Source organism: Lonchura striata, chromosome 5, assembly GCF_046129695.1.
Source record: "Lonchura striata isolate bLonStr1 chromosome 5, bLonStr1.mat, whole genome shotgun sequence".
Lineage (NCBI taxonomy): Eukaryota > Metazoa > Chordata > Aves > Passeriformes > Estrildidae > Lonchura > Lonchura striata.
The window spans coordinates 18,759,826-18,778,042 of record NC_134607.1 but is presented as its reverse complement, the minus strand read 5'-3'; the positions used below and the strand labels follow the sequence as shown (position 1 = coordinate 18,778,042).

The 18,217-nt window shown below is 39.2% G+C and overlaps 1 protein-coding gene across 1 annotated transcript in view; it reads right to left on the bottom strand.

Moving 5' to 3' along the window:
* Positions 1–18,217, bottom strand: part of TBXAS1 (thromboxane A synthase 1) — a 250,988-nt gene that overhangs the window by 176,082 nt on the left and 56,689 nt on the right. Inside the window, exon 3 of the mRNA XM_021536482.2 lies at positions 11,480–11,573. Within this exon, the coding sequence (XP_021392157.2) occupies positions 11,480–11,573 (94 nt within the window). The remainder of the gene's footprint in view (positions 1–11,479; positions 11,574–18,217) is intronic.

Below are 18,217 nucleotides of genomic sequence, written 5' to 3'. Positions count from 1 at the left end.
ACCTATCCCCAGGCACCATATTGACCAAGGAAGATACTGGGATCCTCCAACCTTAACTCCATGACTTTTCCTTCACACACTAGGAAAAATTCCTGCACCAAAAGGGCTGTCAAACACTGAGCAGGCTGCCTAGGGAAGTAGTTGAGTCACCATCCCTGGAGGTATTTAAAAGACATGTAGATGAGACACTTGGAGACACAGTTTGGTGGTGGATTTGGCACTGCTGGATTAACGGCTGGACTCGAGAATCTTTTGCAACCTAAAAGACTCCATGTACAACACAGCCTTAGTGGGAACAGAGGAAGGACATGTTTACACAGGTCCAACCATGCTGCAAAAGGCTCCTGTAAACTGCTTTCTCTACTGCCTCCACAGCTAAATATAATTGAACCTGAAACACTTGGCCCATGCTTATGCAAGAAGGTGGATTTGAGATGGGAGGTTGGAGGGGAAGCCTGCACCACACGTTGCAGAGCTCCCTTGCCGGCTCCAGAGCAGTGCTGTGCTCTGGGAGACAGGAGCTGTTCAAATGTTTTGACAGAAGACGCCGATTCCTCGGGAATGTTTTTATTCTAGTCGATGTGCCAATTCCGCACAGATTTCCAGCAGAAATCAGGCAGACTGTCTGGGTCTGCTGAATTAAAACGACTTACCCAGAAAGAAGAAGAAGTTGCATTTTCAGACTATTTTTACTCAATCCATCATTGTATTTGTTTTAGTCAGTTTGTTGGATTGTTTTCAATTTTACCTGCAAATTCCATTTTTTAGCAGGATCTAAAGACAGGCCAAAAGGCATCAAAACACTGTAGAAAATTAAGCTCAAGCAAAAGACCTCTGAAGACTTTTGAGATATAGTTTTGTATGTAAACAATGCAAAAAGATAAACAGGGAAATCCAAAATTTAACCATATTCTAACTTGAACTGCTTAGTCTGGTTCTGCAAGAACCCAAAACCTCCATTTTTGCATTTGCGGTTGTCTTTCAAACACTTTCTATTTTTCCTTTGCCTTAGGGAGTTATTTATAGGGCTATTATAATTTGAGGTCTGGTCTTCTTGTGGCAGGTCCTCCATCCAGGAAATGAAATAGCATTAGAAAATGAAATCTCACGTTTATGAGGTCTTAGAGATGGCTCCCTGGGGCACTGAGGAGGGAATAAAAGAGGTAGGGAAATATAAGCACAAATATAACTACAAGATACTTGCAAGGTGCCTAATTCTATCTGTGATGAACTTTATGAGACTCTTTATTAAAATAGAGACCTCTGGTATAAGGTCACCAACAACTTTTTTTTCACCAAAAGCTCTCCCATTTCCCCTTTCTCTGTGATCAAGTGCCTTTTCCACTCCACCTTGGCTGCAAGGTGCTTCTGCCCTAGATTGCCTTCAGAAGTGGAACAAAAATAAGGATAAATCAAGTGCTACTCTTCTTCCTTCCGCCTCATCACACACTTTTCACAACATACCACATGTTGCACTGTATTAACAGATCAAGGCAGATGTGTTCCCATCTCTGCAAAAATCAGGTCTCAATCACCAATTTCTTATTCATAACCCTTTGTGATTCTTTCCTAGACTCACAACATCCCTTATCCTATCTAGAGCTTATCACCCACTGCTTCCTCTCAATATATGGAAATAAAAGTAAATAGAGGCAAATCAGGGAAGACTTTGGGGCTCACAATCCCCTTTCTCTGTGTGTCCAAAGAGAGACTTCCCTCAATATCTTTTACCTCAGCTTACCTTGACAATAACCCTAAAACAATTAATTAAGTTACAGTACTAATTAAGTAAGCAAACCAATACTAATTCTCTTTCATTAAGTAGTTTATTAACTGATGTCAAAAGTGTAAGACATACAACCCTACAAAACAGAACAATAAATTTTCTTCTACTAGTACATAAACATAGGTGTGAAAATTTTGATGGAATATATTACATAAATCTATCTAATAATTCAAAATCCATTCATAAGAACATACAACAATTAAAGGAAAATATAACTAAAATCAGAATTGATGATAAAATATAATTAAATTACCTGATAAACCTTACACAATAATAAAAAAAATAAAATAGGTGTGTATATATTAATTATCATCATAATCATAACAATACCTTACCTATTCCAATACATATAAAAGATAACAAAACTATCACAGGAATATTGTTAATACAAAAATAAGGGGGAAATGTTTGAATCCAAAATGCAGGGAATTCTAAGAACTTCAGGCCTGTAAGCCAAAGTTTAGAATTAAACACTGGATTTGATCTGAATCCTTAGAAAAGATAGGTACTAGAATTGAGAATGTGGATTTATAGTGTTAAGCAGAAACACATTAAGAAAATTTAGAATTTTAGAGTTTAAGGCATAGAAAAAATAAAATTAATTACAAAGGTAAACAAGAAGCATAGAATACAATACTGTAGCTTTGTGTATCATAACATGATTAGCTAAGAGAACTTACACTGTAGCATGAGTCCATACAACTGAATATTCAAGGATTGTATTAAAAACATAAATATCCTTATTAACAGTGTTTTATTAGTCAATAAATCCTTTAGAAGTCTTATGACTAGGGGTCTTATGACTTTCTGAACCATATAGTAAAAATGTAAGCCAAATTCACCCTTCCTATCTATATAGAAGATAGGAAAATAAACCATATAATCTAAAAGCTCAGAGGTCCCGTCTCTAACTTATTCAAAATTCCTTGAAAAATCCCCATATTTTCCCTTTTGAATGGAACAGGGAAAGCACCATTCAGCAGAAGAATAACAACCATGTTTAAAGTCCCACTCACCTTTGCAGAGAATATTTCAACTCACTGTTGTATGTGACCTCTTATGTCTCCTTGACCCTAACTTTCACTAATTCTACCTAAATCAACCCAGGCATCATCCTGCCTATGAAAGTTAACAGTTTTCTAGACTCACAGAAAACAAAAAATGCCATCAGCTATAATGCTCGAAAACTATGAAAATTCAGTAAATAGCAAAGACTAATTTCCAATTATTTTAATGTTTCTTTCTTCCATACTTTATCATGAAAATACATAGTTGAAAATATTTTGAAACACATAGATAAATTTCTTTTTCTCTTGTTTATAATTTTCAATTTTCTAGTAGTAAGGTAAAACAAGTTACCAATGTTCAGTGAGTTGTTTTTGCTACCTGAATATTTATAACTGTCTAGGGCAACTGTCCAAAGAACACTTCACTTTTCCCTCTGCCTTATTATAAATCTCCTAAAATTCATAGAATATTACAAAATTAACAAAATCTAAGCAGGAGAAAAGGCTAATAGTTAATAAATAAAATGAACAGATAGAAAGTCCAAGGAAATCCAAGACTACATTTCAATTCACTCATCCATTCATCAGCATTGTACGATGACAAAGAAAATACAGTAATTTGAAATACATTTCTTTTAGGTTTGTTTAGGCTTTCTGTTGATTTTTCTTTTCTAAAAACCAACCAACCAAAAAACCACCCAACCACAATAGAAAATCCAGTCAACTCTCAAAAAACCCTGATTAGATTTCAACTCTAGTTGATTCTTGTTTCATGTTACCCTCTAAATTTAGACATGCGTCGAGGCCTTTAAGGCTGGGGAGAAACAGATTAACTTCTGAACTTGCTACCTCTCTGGTAAGATCAATCCTTTCTTACTCTTCAGTGTCTTTCTAGATCAAGCTGCAGAAATGCTTATCAAAAAAAAAAAAAAATCAAAATATAAAGCTCTCCAAAAAATAGCTTTTCATTTACTTCTGAGAAATTAAGAGAACACTGAGCACACAACATCCAACTTACACCTGTGCCACTTTGCAGCTACTGAAGCCCTCATAGCCCTGCACAGTGCCCACCCTACAAACTTGCCCTGCCTTTTCATCACCACATCCATTTGACTAGAGGCCATGAGTATGACCTAATTTCACACTCAGTACCTCTTAGGAAAAGTTGTATTTCAAGTCTACAACCTGCCTGGGAAGCAGGGGAAAGTGAGAAGAGCCCAGAAGGTCATGAGTCTTATAAAGCATCACCCAGTGGTGATGCCATCCAAGGTGCATCACAGGCAACCAGAAGGCAGGCACACAATGAATACCAGGGATTTAGCAGCACATGTTTGAACAGGCAGTTCTCCAAAGCCTTCTATTATTCATTTTAATACACAACCTTACAGAAACCAAGCCTAGCTAGATGCAGCAGATCAGACCCACAGCAGCTGTACCCGCCTATTCCCAGAAAGGACAGGGAAGTATCTTGCTTGTCAGCCTTTCGGGATGTCTTGCTGTACAGAAAGCTAGCTTCTTATCTGGACAGACATGTCATGCTGTAAACATTTCTAGTGGAGCTTGGGTTAGTAGCACTTGTAAGAAAACACTAATGAAAATAAATTGTTATGTATTTACCCATATGCTGAGGAGCATATGGCTAATGCATTTAGACACTGCTAATGAAGCTAAGACTCTGCTAAATTTGTTGGCTCATGGATAACAACTCTTCACAATACCCAGTCCGAGCCTTCTATAATTTTAGAATTACACTGGCCATTATTATACATACTGGTCTTGCTGACATAGAAGAACTGGATTTCTGGATGTGGTGTTCTCCACATGCAATAAGAATGTGAACAACATGGGATGCATCCAAACTCCAAATTGACAGTAATGTGAGTGAGTTACAATGTCAAGTAAAATAACAGAGTTGCTCTTGTTCACAGTATCCCTAACTCTGTTGCTTTCTTAATTTCAAGGACTAGAAGATTTTATCTATTCCTCTCCTTCCAGGCCAGTGCAGCTACAGGCAAAACTGAAGAGAAGACAATAAACAGTCCTGGTTTTTTAAGCTCACGTGTAAAAGCCTATTGAGTTTACTACAATAGCTACTGGAATCCTCCTGTTCAAACATCCCTACTTTGCTGCTTTTCAAGATGAGGATCCCTACTTCTGGAGCCTAAGGTAAAGCCCAGTTTGTGACTGCACTGGCTCTACCTGTATGCTACCACGTTCGCAACTACACATTATCCCATTCTCTCAGCCCAAACACTGTGTAGCTCCAATATTTGGGTTCACTGCTGCTGCATGTCAGGCCAGAGCTGGCTTTAATTTAGCAGTACACACTGCTTGAAGAGCAGGCTGCATAGCAAATTCCAGAGGGTTATGTGAAACGCTCTGGAATGTGTGAATGATGATGACGAACGTGCAAATATACTCTCCAAAGGACATAATATGTGGCAAACTTCCCTAGACCATTCTCACGAGCCAGGTGTCATTTTAATGATGCAGACCTCTGCTCCCACTGATCTTGGGTAGTCATTTGGCAGCTGCCACCAAAAATTCATCACAGGATGGCATAGGATGATCAAGGATGGCATAGAAGAGAAATAGCCTTCATCACTGTTATCTTGGGGACCACCTCACTCAGCTATCTTCATTCATAGGCCAGAACTCAGGCCTGGCATTAATTCATAGCCCCAGTTGCTCTGTGAGTATTGCAAAAAAACATATAAACTCCCTCTGGCCTTGGAATGTCCCAGTCCAGTGGAAGCAGTGATACCAGCTTCCCCAAGTCTAACAGGCCTCAAAGAAGTGTACAAACTGTTTCACCATAACCTGATCAAAAAGCAGGCCTATCAATTACAGATCATCATCTTTACTGTTTTGCAGGTGGATAAAAGAAGCCCAAAGTGAAGCAAAACAAGAGCTTTGCTTACTCAGAAAAGAAGAAAGCTTTGCCTCAGTTAGATTTGCCAAAAATCACAGAGTCTGAGGAAAGCCAGGATCATGATTAGGGAGTCTCTTCTCACTCAATGTGCTACCACAGACAACATCATCCCCTTTCCACTTAAGAGCTACCAGCTGCCTCAACCATTCCTTCTTCCCGTCCATGCAGCATTTGATAAGGCAAGCATGAAGTATGTCAAAAAGAACAACCAAAGCACGGGTTTAGGGATACCAAAACCATGATGATGCTCATTAATGAAGTCTACATCTTCTAGGGGCAACTGCCAAGATCTGTGGGAAGCATTCACACAGTCCTGCACAGAAACAAATGTTAGAGATGCTCTAGGAAAAAACACCATCAGTACACTACTCCTTGTAATACAAAAAGGAATTGCTTCTTCCCTCAAAGGAAAAATTGTATAATCCAGAAGAGCAAAAGCATCTGCCATGACCACTACCACCTTCACTGCATGGGTCACCATTATTCACCAGTAAGGCAGTGATGATTCATCCCCTTTTTCCATCACATGAAAGCTACCAGTTGCTTTGTGCACCCTCTCTCAGCATTCATAAATGTTATATAAAGTTGGTGCCACATTCAGGTGTATCTTGCAAACACAGTTATGGGAAACACTGCAAGTGCAAAGAAGCCAAGGATGTCACGTCTCTACAGAAGGGTCTCTGAGGTGCACCCCAGACACAAGCCCACCCTGCTAAGGCCCCACCAGTGCAGGGACAAGGTGGGGTGAGCTACAGCACAGCTCTGCCTGATGCTCATCTCAGAAATTGAGGTCCAGCCCTTGCTGAAGGCTGCAAATAGCATTTAGTCAAGTGGGAGACAAACAATTGTCTTGATTTCCTGCTTTAGGTTAACTAGGAAAATACACATCTTAAAAGGGGAGAAAGACTAGCTTTATAGATGTAGAAATATACACATAGACCCACATGTAACCCCAGGTTTTCTGTCGTGTTGCAGACAGTGAAATGGCTAGGTTTAGATCATATGCATGCACCACATATATATATACCTCCCAGTCTAGGGTGATGGCATTCCAAGGATGGGAGAGAAGACCTGGATCACCCCAAGAGGTCTGTTCTGGCAGTCAGCAGCCCACAGCAGATGCACACAAGCATCTGGGGGAGATGGAGACAGGTTGGTTGGTGATGCCACAGCCAACCTTTCTGGTTCCACACAGATAGCTATCAAGCTGCAAACCACACACTCCCTATCTCATTCTTCTGTTGTTTGTCTGCACAAAGAAACATAAAACCATATGCAGGCTTTCACTGTCAATATAAGTCATTTTATTCTAGTAATTCAATCCAGGTCCAGAGCCTGAGAGCTCCTTTTCCTCCCTTTCCACCCTTTTTGCTCCCCTTACTGTTTGCCTCTCCCCAACCTTGTTTAGGTTTGAATGCTGTGTCATTAAATTCCAGAACAGTAAACACTGCAGCTTCTCTAAGCACTCAGTGCTTTCTAGGCTAAAAATTAAACATGGAGTAATTTCATTCCTGCAAGGACTCTGCCTTTCATTTTCCTTTATGTCCAACTTGAAGGATGCTTTTGGCAGATGCATAGTGAAGGGGAAAAAAAAATGTTTGCTCTCTGCTTCCTCCCTGCACTCCCCCCTTTTCCACTCCCACCCATCAGCCATAAAACAACACAGCCCAGCCAGATCCCAAACTGAAAGCAAGACAAAGCACCCACACAGCCCCCACTTCCATTCAGCAGAAATGGGCCGCTCCGGGGTAGCCCAGGATCTACAAGTAGGCCAGACTGGAATAAACAGAGTAAACAAAGGGTATCCTGTCCAAGCTGAGAGGGGCTAAAGAGAGGGATGTCTTTCATTAACATGCAAGGCAGGGATGCAAGCACACAGACAGTCAAAAGCATCACTGGAGCTTGCTATTAGTAATAGGAGGAAAGCAGCACATGATCACACCACTGTAAGGACCCAAAGCACATCACTCAGCTGCACACAACCTCATATCCCACCTACCAAGAAGCAAAGCAAGGCAACCCACACACCCACCACCACCCCAAAACATCAGGGGCAGCCCCAAAGCTGCTGCAGCACAGTGTGGCTCTCCAGGAGTCTGGGCAGGGAACAGTGCACACAGGTACAGCACCAGGCGACCAGGGCCATGCAAATGTCAGAGTCAATGACATTTAAAAACAGCACATCTGTCATTTTAGGAATGGGAGAGAAAAGCACAGCACAGCCGTAGCAACAGGTCAAGTGTTTGCCAGAGAGAAAGGGTGATGCATGTAGCTTCTCTGTTTTCAGAGCATTTGTCATGTAATAAAATCATTAGCCTGGGAATTGATGAAAGAGTTGGGTTTAGTTTTTTTCTCTATCCTGCTGCTATAAAGCCCATACAGATCCATGTGTGAAAGTCCATGATCTGTATATCCCTGCATCAACCATTACACAGCTATCACAAACAACCCTCACGTTTTTCCAGACTCACAGGAAAAATGCAGCACATGGAGAGGTGAGCAAACAGTCAGGAATTCGTAGCAAAACAGCAGCCTGTCGGCTGCAAGTCTGCTCAGTTATTGGAAAAAATTGAACATGCTGCTTTTTTTAAGCAGCCTGATCATATTTACTATTACATCAGACTTACACACCACAAATTGTTCTCATGCAATGGAAGAATTTTTAATCTAATATCTTGGACTCAGATAATTTTCCAGCTGCAGAACTGCAATAATTTCCTATCTTCTCATTGTTGAGATAAGCCGATTAACTTGGATATGTTTTAGTTTCAAAGTGTGATTATCTCCCTTTATTTTACTTGAGAGAGAAAGCTTGCTTACAGTAAAATCACTTTGTTTTCCCCAAGCCAGCTCTTAAACTCTCCTTTTCTGTGTCTTTTCTGTTGCATTGTCCTTAGCCCATTCACTTTCCACACTTCCTCTCTCAGAGACACTATATGAACAGTTACTATTATTTTACTGAAAAAATTACACTGTTCAAGAAATCCCTGAAATAATTCTTAAAAACAACTAAAAATCTCATTAACAAAATATTTTCTTTTTTAGAATATGTTTGAAAGCTTATTAAATACCCCACAACTCAACACTACTGGTAAAATCCTGTTTGTACTGTTCCTTTGCTTTCAGGCATATTTGAAGAAGAAGAATTGCAAAAAAATGGATGAGGCCTGAAGCTCTGTTTACATGCACAGTGCAGCAGAACAGGAAGCTCCATTTATTTCAGTAGAAGTGATTTATGCTCAAGTAAGGGAGAAGGCAAGAAAACCCTTGAATTTATACCATTACAATTTGTAAAATACTGCTTACACCATCTTGGTGGGATTTTTCGACATTTAATGTTTTTTCTTAAATTCCCAGGTCATAGATTTACTCTATTATGTCAATGGGACTTCCTCTCCTGCTTTATTTCTTTTTCCTTGCACTTCTGGCAATCGTATTCTAGGAGAAAAGCCTGAATTCATAAGATGAGGACAATTTTTGGACTGCTAGGTTGCATATGCTGAAGCCTTGATTTCCTTTTATCTCCCAGATCTCACTTGTGTTCAGGGCTTTTCAACCTGTGTTAATTTGCAGACAAAATTCAACACTGGAAATGTATGAATTACACATATGCAGATTCCTTTACAGCACATATCAATTCATTCCTCTTAGTCACCATTCATTAATTCCTTTGAAATAAATGTTCATGGTTGAAAAGCACTAGTTTGATGATTTAATGGGAATGTGGCTCATGTGTTTTCCTGTACAAGATTAGCAATACTAAAAAAGAGCCAGCCTGTTTAAAAGGGAGACTCTCCAAACAGCTATTTTGGTGGAAAGAGAATGGTTATATAAACATGAAAGGGCAAGAACTTCTTAATATTATAGATGGAGCAACAGAACAAATGAACATTTTTTTACTTCCTATAAAAAAAGTATATAAAGTAAACCCAACCCCTATTCATGCACAGCAGTGTTCCTCACAGCTAAGCCCATAAAACCATCCCTATTCCCAGTAAGGTGATGGGCAGGCCCTGGTTCTCCTCTGTAGGAAAGGGAAAGCAGACAATGTCCTCTACTGACTGCAGTGAGGGCACTTGTGTCCCTGAAGACATTTGCACAGACAAGAGCTTGCAGTATAAAAGCAGAGCTCCCATTACTGGCTCACTAATATGGGCACTATTCTAGGAAAGCAGCCCTAGGAGCAGATCCAGAAAAATGGTAAAAAACATGAGAGGAGGTAGAAAAATTACCAAGAGCCTGGGCTCTTCTCTGCTCATTCTTACTGGCAGTGACAGCATGGTAGAGAGGATGGGTGGTGAAATGCTAGAGTGCTGGACATACAGCCTGGCAGTGCTTGTGGCTTTGCACCACTCGACTCCGTTTCAGAACAATTATTTCTTGACATCCCAAGATACAATTTCTCAGCTACCTTTAATTTATTTTTTTTCCTAAAAGGTAGTAAAATCAAGGTTAAATTTTTTGCATTAATCTGATTTAAATTTTAGTAATTAAATTTGCCTAACAGATCATATAATTATTTTGGGTAATTTCCCAAAACCTTTACACTTCTACCCTGCTACAGAGCAAGCCTATCCACAAAATACCAAAATAGCTTAGTCTCCAGGCACCTTTACCTAACAGCAAGTGTTAGCAGGTAACTAATGATGTCTGGATTTCACCACTAAGGAGCTACAGAATGAGTGGCTTTCTGCCACCCAGCTGAATTGAAACCTGAAGAGTTAAAGTGAACAGGTCTGCATCCCATACCACCAGAATCCCTTGTAAGTTAAAGTCATCCTGCCAATTCCAGTTCAAATTAATCTAGAGCGGATTAAGTCAACCTTTTATGCTATTTTCTAAATGAAAACAGATGTACATGTAAAACTGGTATTTAAAAGGGTTTTACCTAATAATGAGTCTGGTAGTGACAGAACAATCACCATGAAGATCAAGGTAAGAGGCAATATAGTCTCATTAATAATTCAAATCTCAGCATGGATATTGATGACCATGCACTTAGGGAAAACTGGGCAGCAGCTGGAGCTGGCCCAGATTTCCTTAAAAGTTGCTGGGCTGCAACAGAGACACACTGGAGAGATCTTACTGTAAAATCCAACCAGAGAAATGGCAGGTCCTTATTACTGAGGTATCTTGGACCCTCAGCAATACCACTTAAATGGAACAAGGAATAAAATACAGCATTAGAAGTCTATTGAAAGACAATGGGTGAGAAAAATAAGGGAATAAAATCTGGAAGCAAAATGTCACTACTTTCTCTTCCTCACATCCCTAATATTTGCAGCACAGAGCAACAACATTCAGCAGTATCTAATTCCAGTTACTGCTTCAGAGCAAGGAACATTAAAGGCTTTAAAATAAATGTGTACAATCGGCAAAGTGCAAACAAACAGAAAGGTTGTAGGAGCCAAAACTCAGAACAAACCAGTTGGGGCTAGTTAACATAATCTGCTCTATTCACATAACTAAGTTTGTTTCACTGAGGGCATGAACTTTCTTGGAAAAGCTCAAGTAATTAACTGCAGGAGCTTACACATTTTCTTTCCCTCAAGTTTACTTTACCCTGGAATTAGAGCTGCTTACACACAGCTACTTTTACCATTTCATTCAAAAAAGCTGAGTTTTGCTTGTCCTTTCCAGAGGGACATGCCTGAAGAGGTGGTACCAGTGAACTGTGGGATTCCCTTCAATTCCTCCTGCCTCCTATCCACTCTTCCCATCACTTCAATTGATACAAAGAAAACCATATCCTACCTCACGGAAAAAGATCAGGTTTCCAATGAAAGGAAGAGGTGGAGGATGTCGGATCCCTACTCTGCTTAGTTTTGAGAATGCAGATGTGGAGTACCTGGAAAAAAACAAGGTAGTAATTTAATTTTGGATCTTGTCATGATAGGACTTGCCACAGTAACTAGCTCAGATTACTTCCCTGTATTCAGAGAGGGAGACGAAGCTTTCTATGTTGGTCAGACAGAACTGCCAATGTGGTTACGTTGCTTGGCAGCTCCTCAGGTCACAAAGTAAATGCAATACTTTTGCTTCAGAGAGGGCAAAAGGACCAAGTGACTCAAACACAAGCCTGCAAAATTGAGCAGTGGAATGAGAGAGCTGCTCCTCTTCCCACAGAGGGTCTTGTAAGTCAGAAGTAACTCTCCAAAGCTACATGAGGTTACAAATGAGATCAAAATACACATTTGAGGCTTGACTTCTGCGGCATTGCTGGGAAAGAAACTAGACAAATTTTCAGATTATTATTTTCTTCGTCCATCACCTCTACCTATACAGGTCACAGAACAGAAATTCAAACAAAAATTCACTCTCAGTTGTCCATGAGCCAAGACAGTGTCAGTATGTTCAAGTCAAGCCTAGTATTTGGGTTAGATATGTTGATTGAGTGATTTTTTTAGAGCTGCTAGTCAGCAAATTAAAAAAATATAAAAAATACAGGGAAACAAAACCCAGAGTGAAATGCTTAATGCATCCCTTGTTTCAGATAAAACAGTGGCATGTTGACAGGGACAATACTGGAAAAACGAAGACAGGCTCTGGGGTTGGGTTTTTCTTTTTCCTCCCCTCCCCCTTTCTTAATACAAACAATGGATTTAAGTCAATGGACTTCAATTAGTGAAACCTGAAAGAGCAGGAGCTAGCAACAGCAGCTTTGATTACCCAAAGACACAACTTTCGTTGTGCAGTTCTGTTTGCTGAGATTTCCTGCAGCACAGTACCTATTTTCTTAATGAATTTTCTTTTGTGAAGACATTTTACAAAAATCATAATCAGGAGATTGAGGTTTAATAATTTTTAAATAGCAAGAATTTTCTTTTTTAACAAGGCAGTACAAACCTTCACAAACACAAACCCTCTCACAAACTCAATAGAAATTATGTGTATTCAGTCTTTGCAAGGACACTGTGTCAAGTATGACAAGGTATTGTGAAGTAAAGGCACAGAAGTCAACATTTATTACACATTTTATACATATTATTGATTTCTTGGCTTTAAAAATATGAGATTTTCCTCACCTAATACATTTGGGAAAAGAAATGTTTTAACTTTAACATGACAAAACAGCCTACATGATACATTTTCATCCCCAAAGAGAGGATTTTTTTTTTTTGCTGCTGCTTGAAATCTTCCTGAAGTGTCTTTGTGTCATAGCAAAGTCCTTATCTTCAGTATGTAAACAGTGAAAAAGATTAAAATCCCTGTCATTGAAAACCTGTCAATTTTGCAGTATTCTATCCTGATGTTTTCACTGTAAAATACATGGCAGATCACAAAACACCAGGCTGGGCTACGGTTAACTGCTCATTTCATCACACACCAGACGGTCTCTAGACTCCTGGTTTTCATGTACAGCAAAGTGAAGAGTGACTGCAATAGAGGCTTACACCAGACAAAGTAAATGATGTGATCACCAAATATTTTAAAAGTAAAAAAAAATAATAATGAGTACCCTTTCACAAGGCAAGAAACACAGAGACTGTGAAGACTATTTATACTTAGATGAACAGTTCATCATTGTCAGCTTCTGAACATTACTGGCAGCCTCATACAGCTGAGGATTTGCTTTCCTTTTCCCTCTCCTAATGTGGTTTTTTTCTACTGCTTTTTATTCAGTTGCATTTGAAGTAGGTTTTTGAAAGGTAGGGAGCGACACTTTACAATGAGTTGGGAGAGAGAAGCAGTGTCGTCAAGCTACAGACTGAAATAAAACAACAAAAGGGTGAAGCCAGCAGGAGAAAAAAAGAATCTCATCAGTAAATACATCTATCTCTACTCTATGATTTTACAACATTTCTGGTGTTGTTTAAACACCTGATGTTTTACAGAAAAGAAAATAGTATGTACATGGCCAAAGACTGACAGGGCAGCAGGCGCAGAAGAAGGATCTAACACTGCACATGTAGCCTTAACTTTGGCCATTTTTTACTTTCTGCAGCCTTAAATATTAAAATCTTCTCCCCCATCTCTGCAATATTTCCATTCATTCTGAGTATTTTGGGTGAGGGAGAGAGAAAGAAAAGAGTGACTTATGGACTTTAAAAAAAAAGGAAAAGCATAATTGTCCTGTATAACACACAGTGAACACCAGCAATACATGAACCTGACAGCTTTGTAGCACAAACCTCTGCCTTTTGAGCCAGAAGAGGCTGATAATTCAAACAGGCCAATTTATGTCATTTGGTCTCTCAGCATCTCCAGGACACACTCTTGGGCCAGTAACTCAGAGCTGCATCCTAAGGGCACTGGGAAAAGAGTGTCCAGGTTTTGTTGCTGTGAGGACAAGGTGGGCTAGAAGCTGGGCAAGTGCAAACAGGCAGTGTGGCCTCGTAGGCAAAGCCATTAGTCTGGAGAAGCTGTACATCTAAATGAAACAGCTCCAAGCCTGCCTTGTGACCAGTGGGAAGTCTTATTTCTCACTCTGCCACTTATTACACTTCTACACTACTTTATCACAAAAATTAATCTGGTATCAGGAAACCCCCTGCTGTTGCTGTGGGTACACAGTGATGGTAGAAGATCAGCCAATGGACTAGAAAGGCTAAATCAAATGCAAAATCTAGAAATAAAAGATAATAAGAGGTAATAAAAAGATACTAAGAGGTGGCCAAGATAACCAAGAAATGGAACCACTTCCATACAAGAAATAAGCTAACAGGCTATGATGTTAATCATGGTGGGGGGGAAGCAACTGATGCAGATTATGACACATATATTTTAAATCATGCAAGGCTTAAAAAATAAATGAGGAATTATTACCCAAAAATTTAAACTACAGTATGAAAATCCACAAAGGAATATTCAGGTGGCAGGATTAGGCATGAGACACTTTTCCAAGAAATAAATATACTAACTATAGAACTCCTTACCACTGATGATTTTCTACTCCAGAAATTTAAAAAGCTTCAAAAGGTGATAGAATAAACTAATGGGAGGTGGAGGAAGAGAATCTGCAGATACTTTTAGCTAGTAAATTTAACAAATGTAAGAGAAATATATGGAAAACATTAAAGGAAAGGAAAGAAAACAAATCAAATTTATTTTCTTAATCAGGGAACTAGTCTGTAAGCTTCTAATTGCATAATAAGATATTAGACTTTTATAATAGCTAAAAGATAAGAAAGCTGAAGTGTCTGGGGTTTTAAGAGGAATGAGTCTGTGTGAAGTGAGGGGCATGAAACAGATAAAACTCTGATGGCAGCAACTTTTATTGGACAATCTAGTACATTCTCACTCAAAAGAGAAACAAACCCTAATATTTACACAAGTACGGCTTCCTGCACAACCCTTAATTTAAAAGCTTGGCATTATATTTTGAATTAAGTGACAAGACATCAAAAAGAACAAGAGGAACAGCAGCAATGAAGTACATCAATAAACAATTCAGAAACCCTTTGAAGACATCAGATGGCCTCTGAGAGCAAAATGCTCTCTGTATATATTAAACACAACTGTCAAAAGAAAGTTAACATGCCAAATACATTCCAGTAGGCCAGCATGGCAGATACAAACTCTGAAATACTAACTTCTCTCCACAAAATACCATTTAAAAAATTTTAAAAAGGGAAATAGATAAATAATATAAGTTGTGAAGGATATATAACTAACAGAACTAGCCATCTGTCCCAGCCAGGTCAGTACTGATAGAAAAATTATTATGTCATCTACCATTAAGGGTGATCAATCTGTGCAGCATACAAGAGTTTCCAATTACAGAGTTTCCAATTCTACATCCAATTCTGTTTCCCGTTCAACATCCTGTTGAAATTATCCCAGATTTCTCCCAATATGGAAAATGCATAATTCCTTCTATATCTAAGTAATACACAACCTAATAATATCTAAAAAGCTATAAACTGGGACACAGAGATGTTATTTAATCTCATTGTTGGGAATTGGAAGCTGCGTTATTTTGCAAGACTGACTGGGAAAACAAAATATTTTGCTGAGATAATGGAAATCATTCCTGCCAAACAAGAGACAATAGCCATGCATTTTTACCTATTTGCCCCTATTTATGTATTACCACACCAGATTCCAGTTAACACTGGCATGTATTTTGCTCACAAAGTAGTGATAATGCACAAAACAAAGGTAGCCTCCCCAGCATTACAATGACATCTTGTAAAAAAATATACGAAGTATGCAAGCATCCCTGGGAGACCAGTCTCACCACAACATCATCCCAAAGCTGGCTACAGACTTTCAGCTCTCAGCCCTCCCTGGGAAATTTTGTATTATGAATACTGCAGCACAGTCACTGGAGAGCTGCCATCACGTAAGTCTTTTCTCTTGTCTGCTTCTCAGAATATTTAAGGTAGAAAATCATTATCGGGTCCCATTCTGACAAAGGAACACACAGAAAACAGGTCTTGCAAGTGGGTGAATACTGCAGCCAAAGTGGATGCCATGCCAGGATATAGCCTGTGCTGATTATTACCTCCAGAAATGTACTCACTGAAAGAAAAAACAAAACCACAAAATTAAGTCAGCTGTCCATCTCCAAAAGATAATCTCTCAGAAAACAGGAGCGAAAACTGGGGAAGGTAAATCCCTTTTCCTTGGTCAAGACAAGCTACCAAATTGCCTGTTATTGTTACCCAGCAGTAACTCTGGTGGAAAAGGAGAGATTTGCTGAAAGAAAATACACTAGGATGTGTAGAATATCAAATTCAGAGTATGGAATTATTACTGTACCTCCAAAAAGAGACACCAAATATCCACAAGTATACCTCTAAGAATGAACTGAAATTAATCTTCAAGAGACACTTTAGTCAGTTTGGGATAAGGATATTTGAGTACTGCAATTTGATTTTCAAGCTCAACAAATCTATACTTTTTAACCATGAATTTGTAGGGCTGTAATAACAGTTTCAGGGATAATGAGAGCTTCCATGTAACACTTGCTCTCTTTAATGACTTGAATGCACTCACAGAACCTTAATTTTGGCATAATTGCACAAGAAAAAGAAAGACATTGCAAACACTTGCACCATCTGCCTCCACAGGGGCAGATGTTTTCCAGCTGCAAAACCTAAATTATCATAGGACATTATTTCATTGAAATATTCACTAATACATCAGGAATAGTGTGCAGAAAAGGCAAGATTATATGCCCAATATCAAATTTATGCCTCATCAATCTGCTAGCAATCATCCTTTAATCCATACTATTCTGGTCTGTCAAACAATTTCCTTCAAGTCTGTTAAGAGAATTGATAGTATCAAGAGATTGGCTGTAATAAGGCTTCAGTTTGTCACAGTGTATTTAAAGTTTTGGGGGTTGCTTTGATTTAAGTTCTAAAAAAATTAGCAGTGAATCAAGGCCAAATAAATGAAAAAGCCAAGACAGAAAAAGCAACACTTTTCACCATATTCCAGAGTAGCCCTGCGAGAGACAGATGGTCTGTACAGGAGGTCAATGACAATATTTCATCACCTCTCTCAGAGTGCAACCTCTTCACACTGGGCAGTGACTTTTCCAAATAAAGAGCAAATGAACAAGAGTCATAAATCCACAGCTTCAGCCCTTCTTTGTTGGCTCAACACCTTTAAACAAAATGATGGAGGTCAACAGCAGTAGAGGCTGTTGGCTCCTTATAGCAATATATAACCTTGGGAAAGGAGGTGGGAGCTCCATCCCACATGACCACAAAGAGGACTCTCCTCACCAGGAGGATTGTCCACAGCAGATCTGAGGTCTGGTGCATCCATGAGGCCATACATGATGTCTGCAGGAAAAGCTGGGTCAGAGCTGACAGCAAAGATCAGCTCATGTCCCAGCCCCACTGCCTTAACCATATACCAAGCTATCCTTTCACTCCCTAGGGCCACTGGCACCATACCTTTATTAAGAAGTAGTTTCTTCCAAGTGTATATTTAGTCAGACAGATATTGTGGGGCATACAGAAGAAAATGATACCACCTCTAGGCCTTAGATGTTCTTGTTTCAGCCAGGAAGAATGAAGTTTGCAAAAACAGGTACATTGCTAGAAACACTGTGTTCAGAAACCAGTAAAATTTCATTACTTTTTTTTTTCCCTCTCTCCTCAACTAATTACATCTCTTAATTTTGCAAATGGACACTTCAATGAAAAGGACATGAAGTTTCAACCTTATCAGCCTTTCTAATTGTTATGCAAGTTCCTGTCCTAGTGATGCAACTCCATTTGCAGAAAACATGGCATCAGTTTTTGTATGCACTTCAGCTATTCCTACACACCAAGAAGAATTGTATAGATGCAGGAAGCCTTTTCATATTTAAATTGAGAGAGAATATTCTGCTTGGGAGCCTAACCATTCTGGCTTTTCATTGACATAAAGAAGACATTTATTAGGCCACTGTCCCATTATTTCATAGGGCTGAAGAGAGACTGCAGTGTTGTGGTAGCTGAAGTCCCAAAATGTTATTTAGCAACACATCAAGTAGTGTTGTGGGTGCAGCAAACCCACATTGCATTCCCTCTAGAGCCCACCAACCTCAGT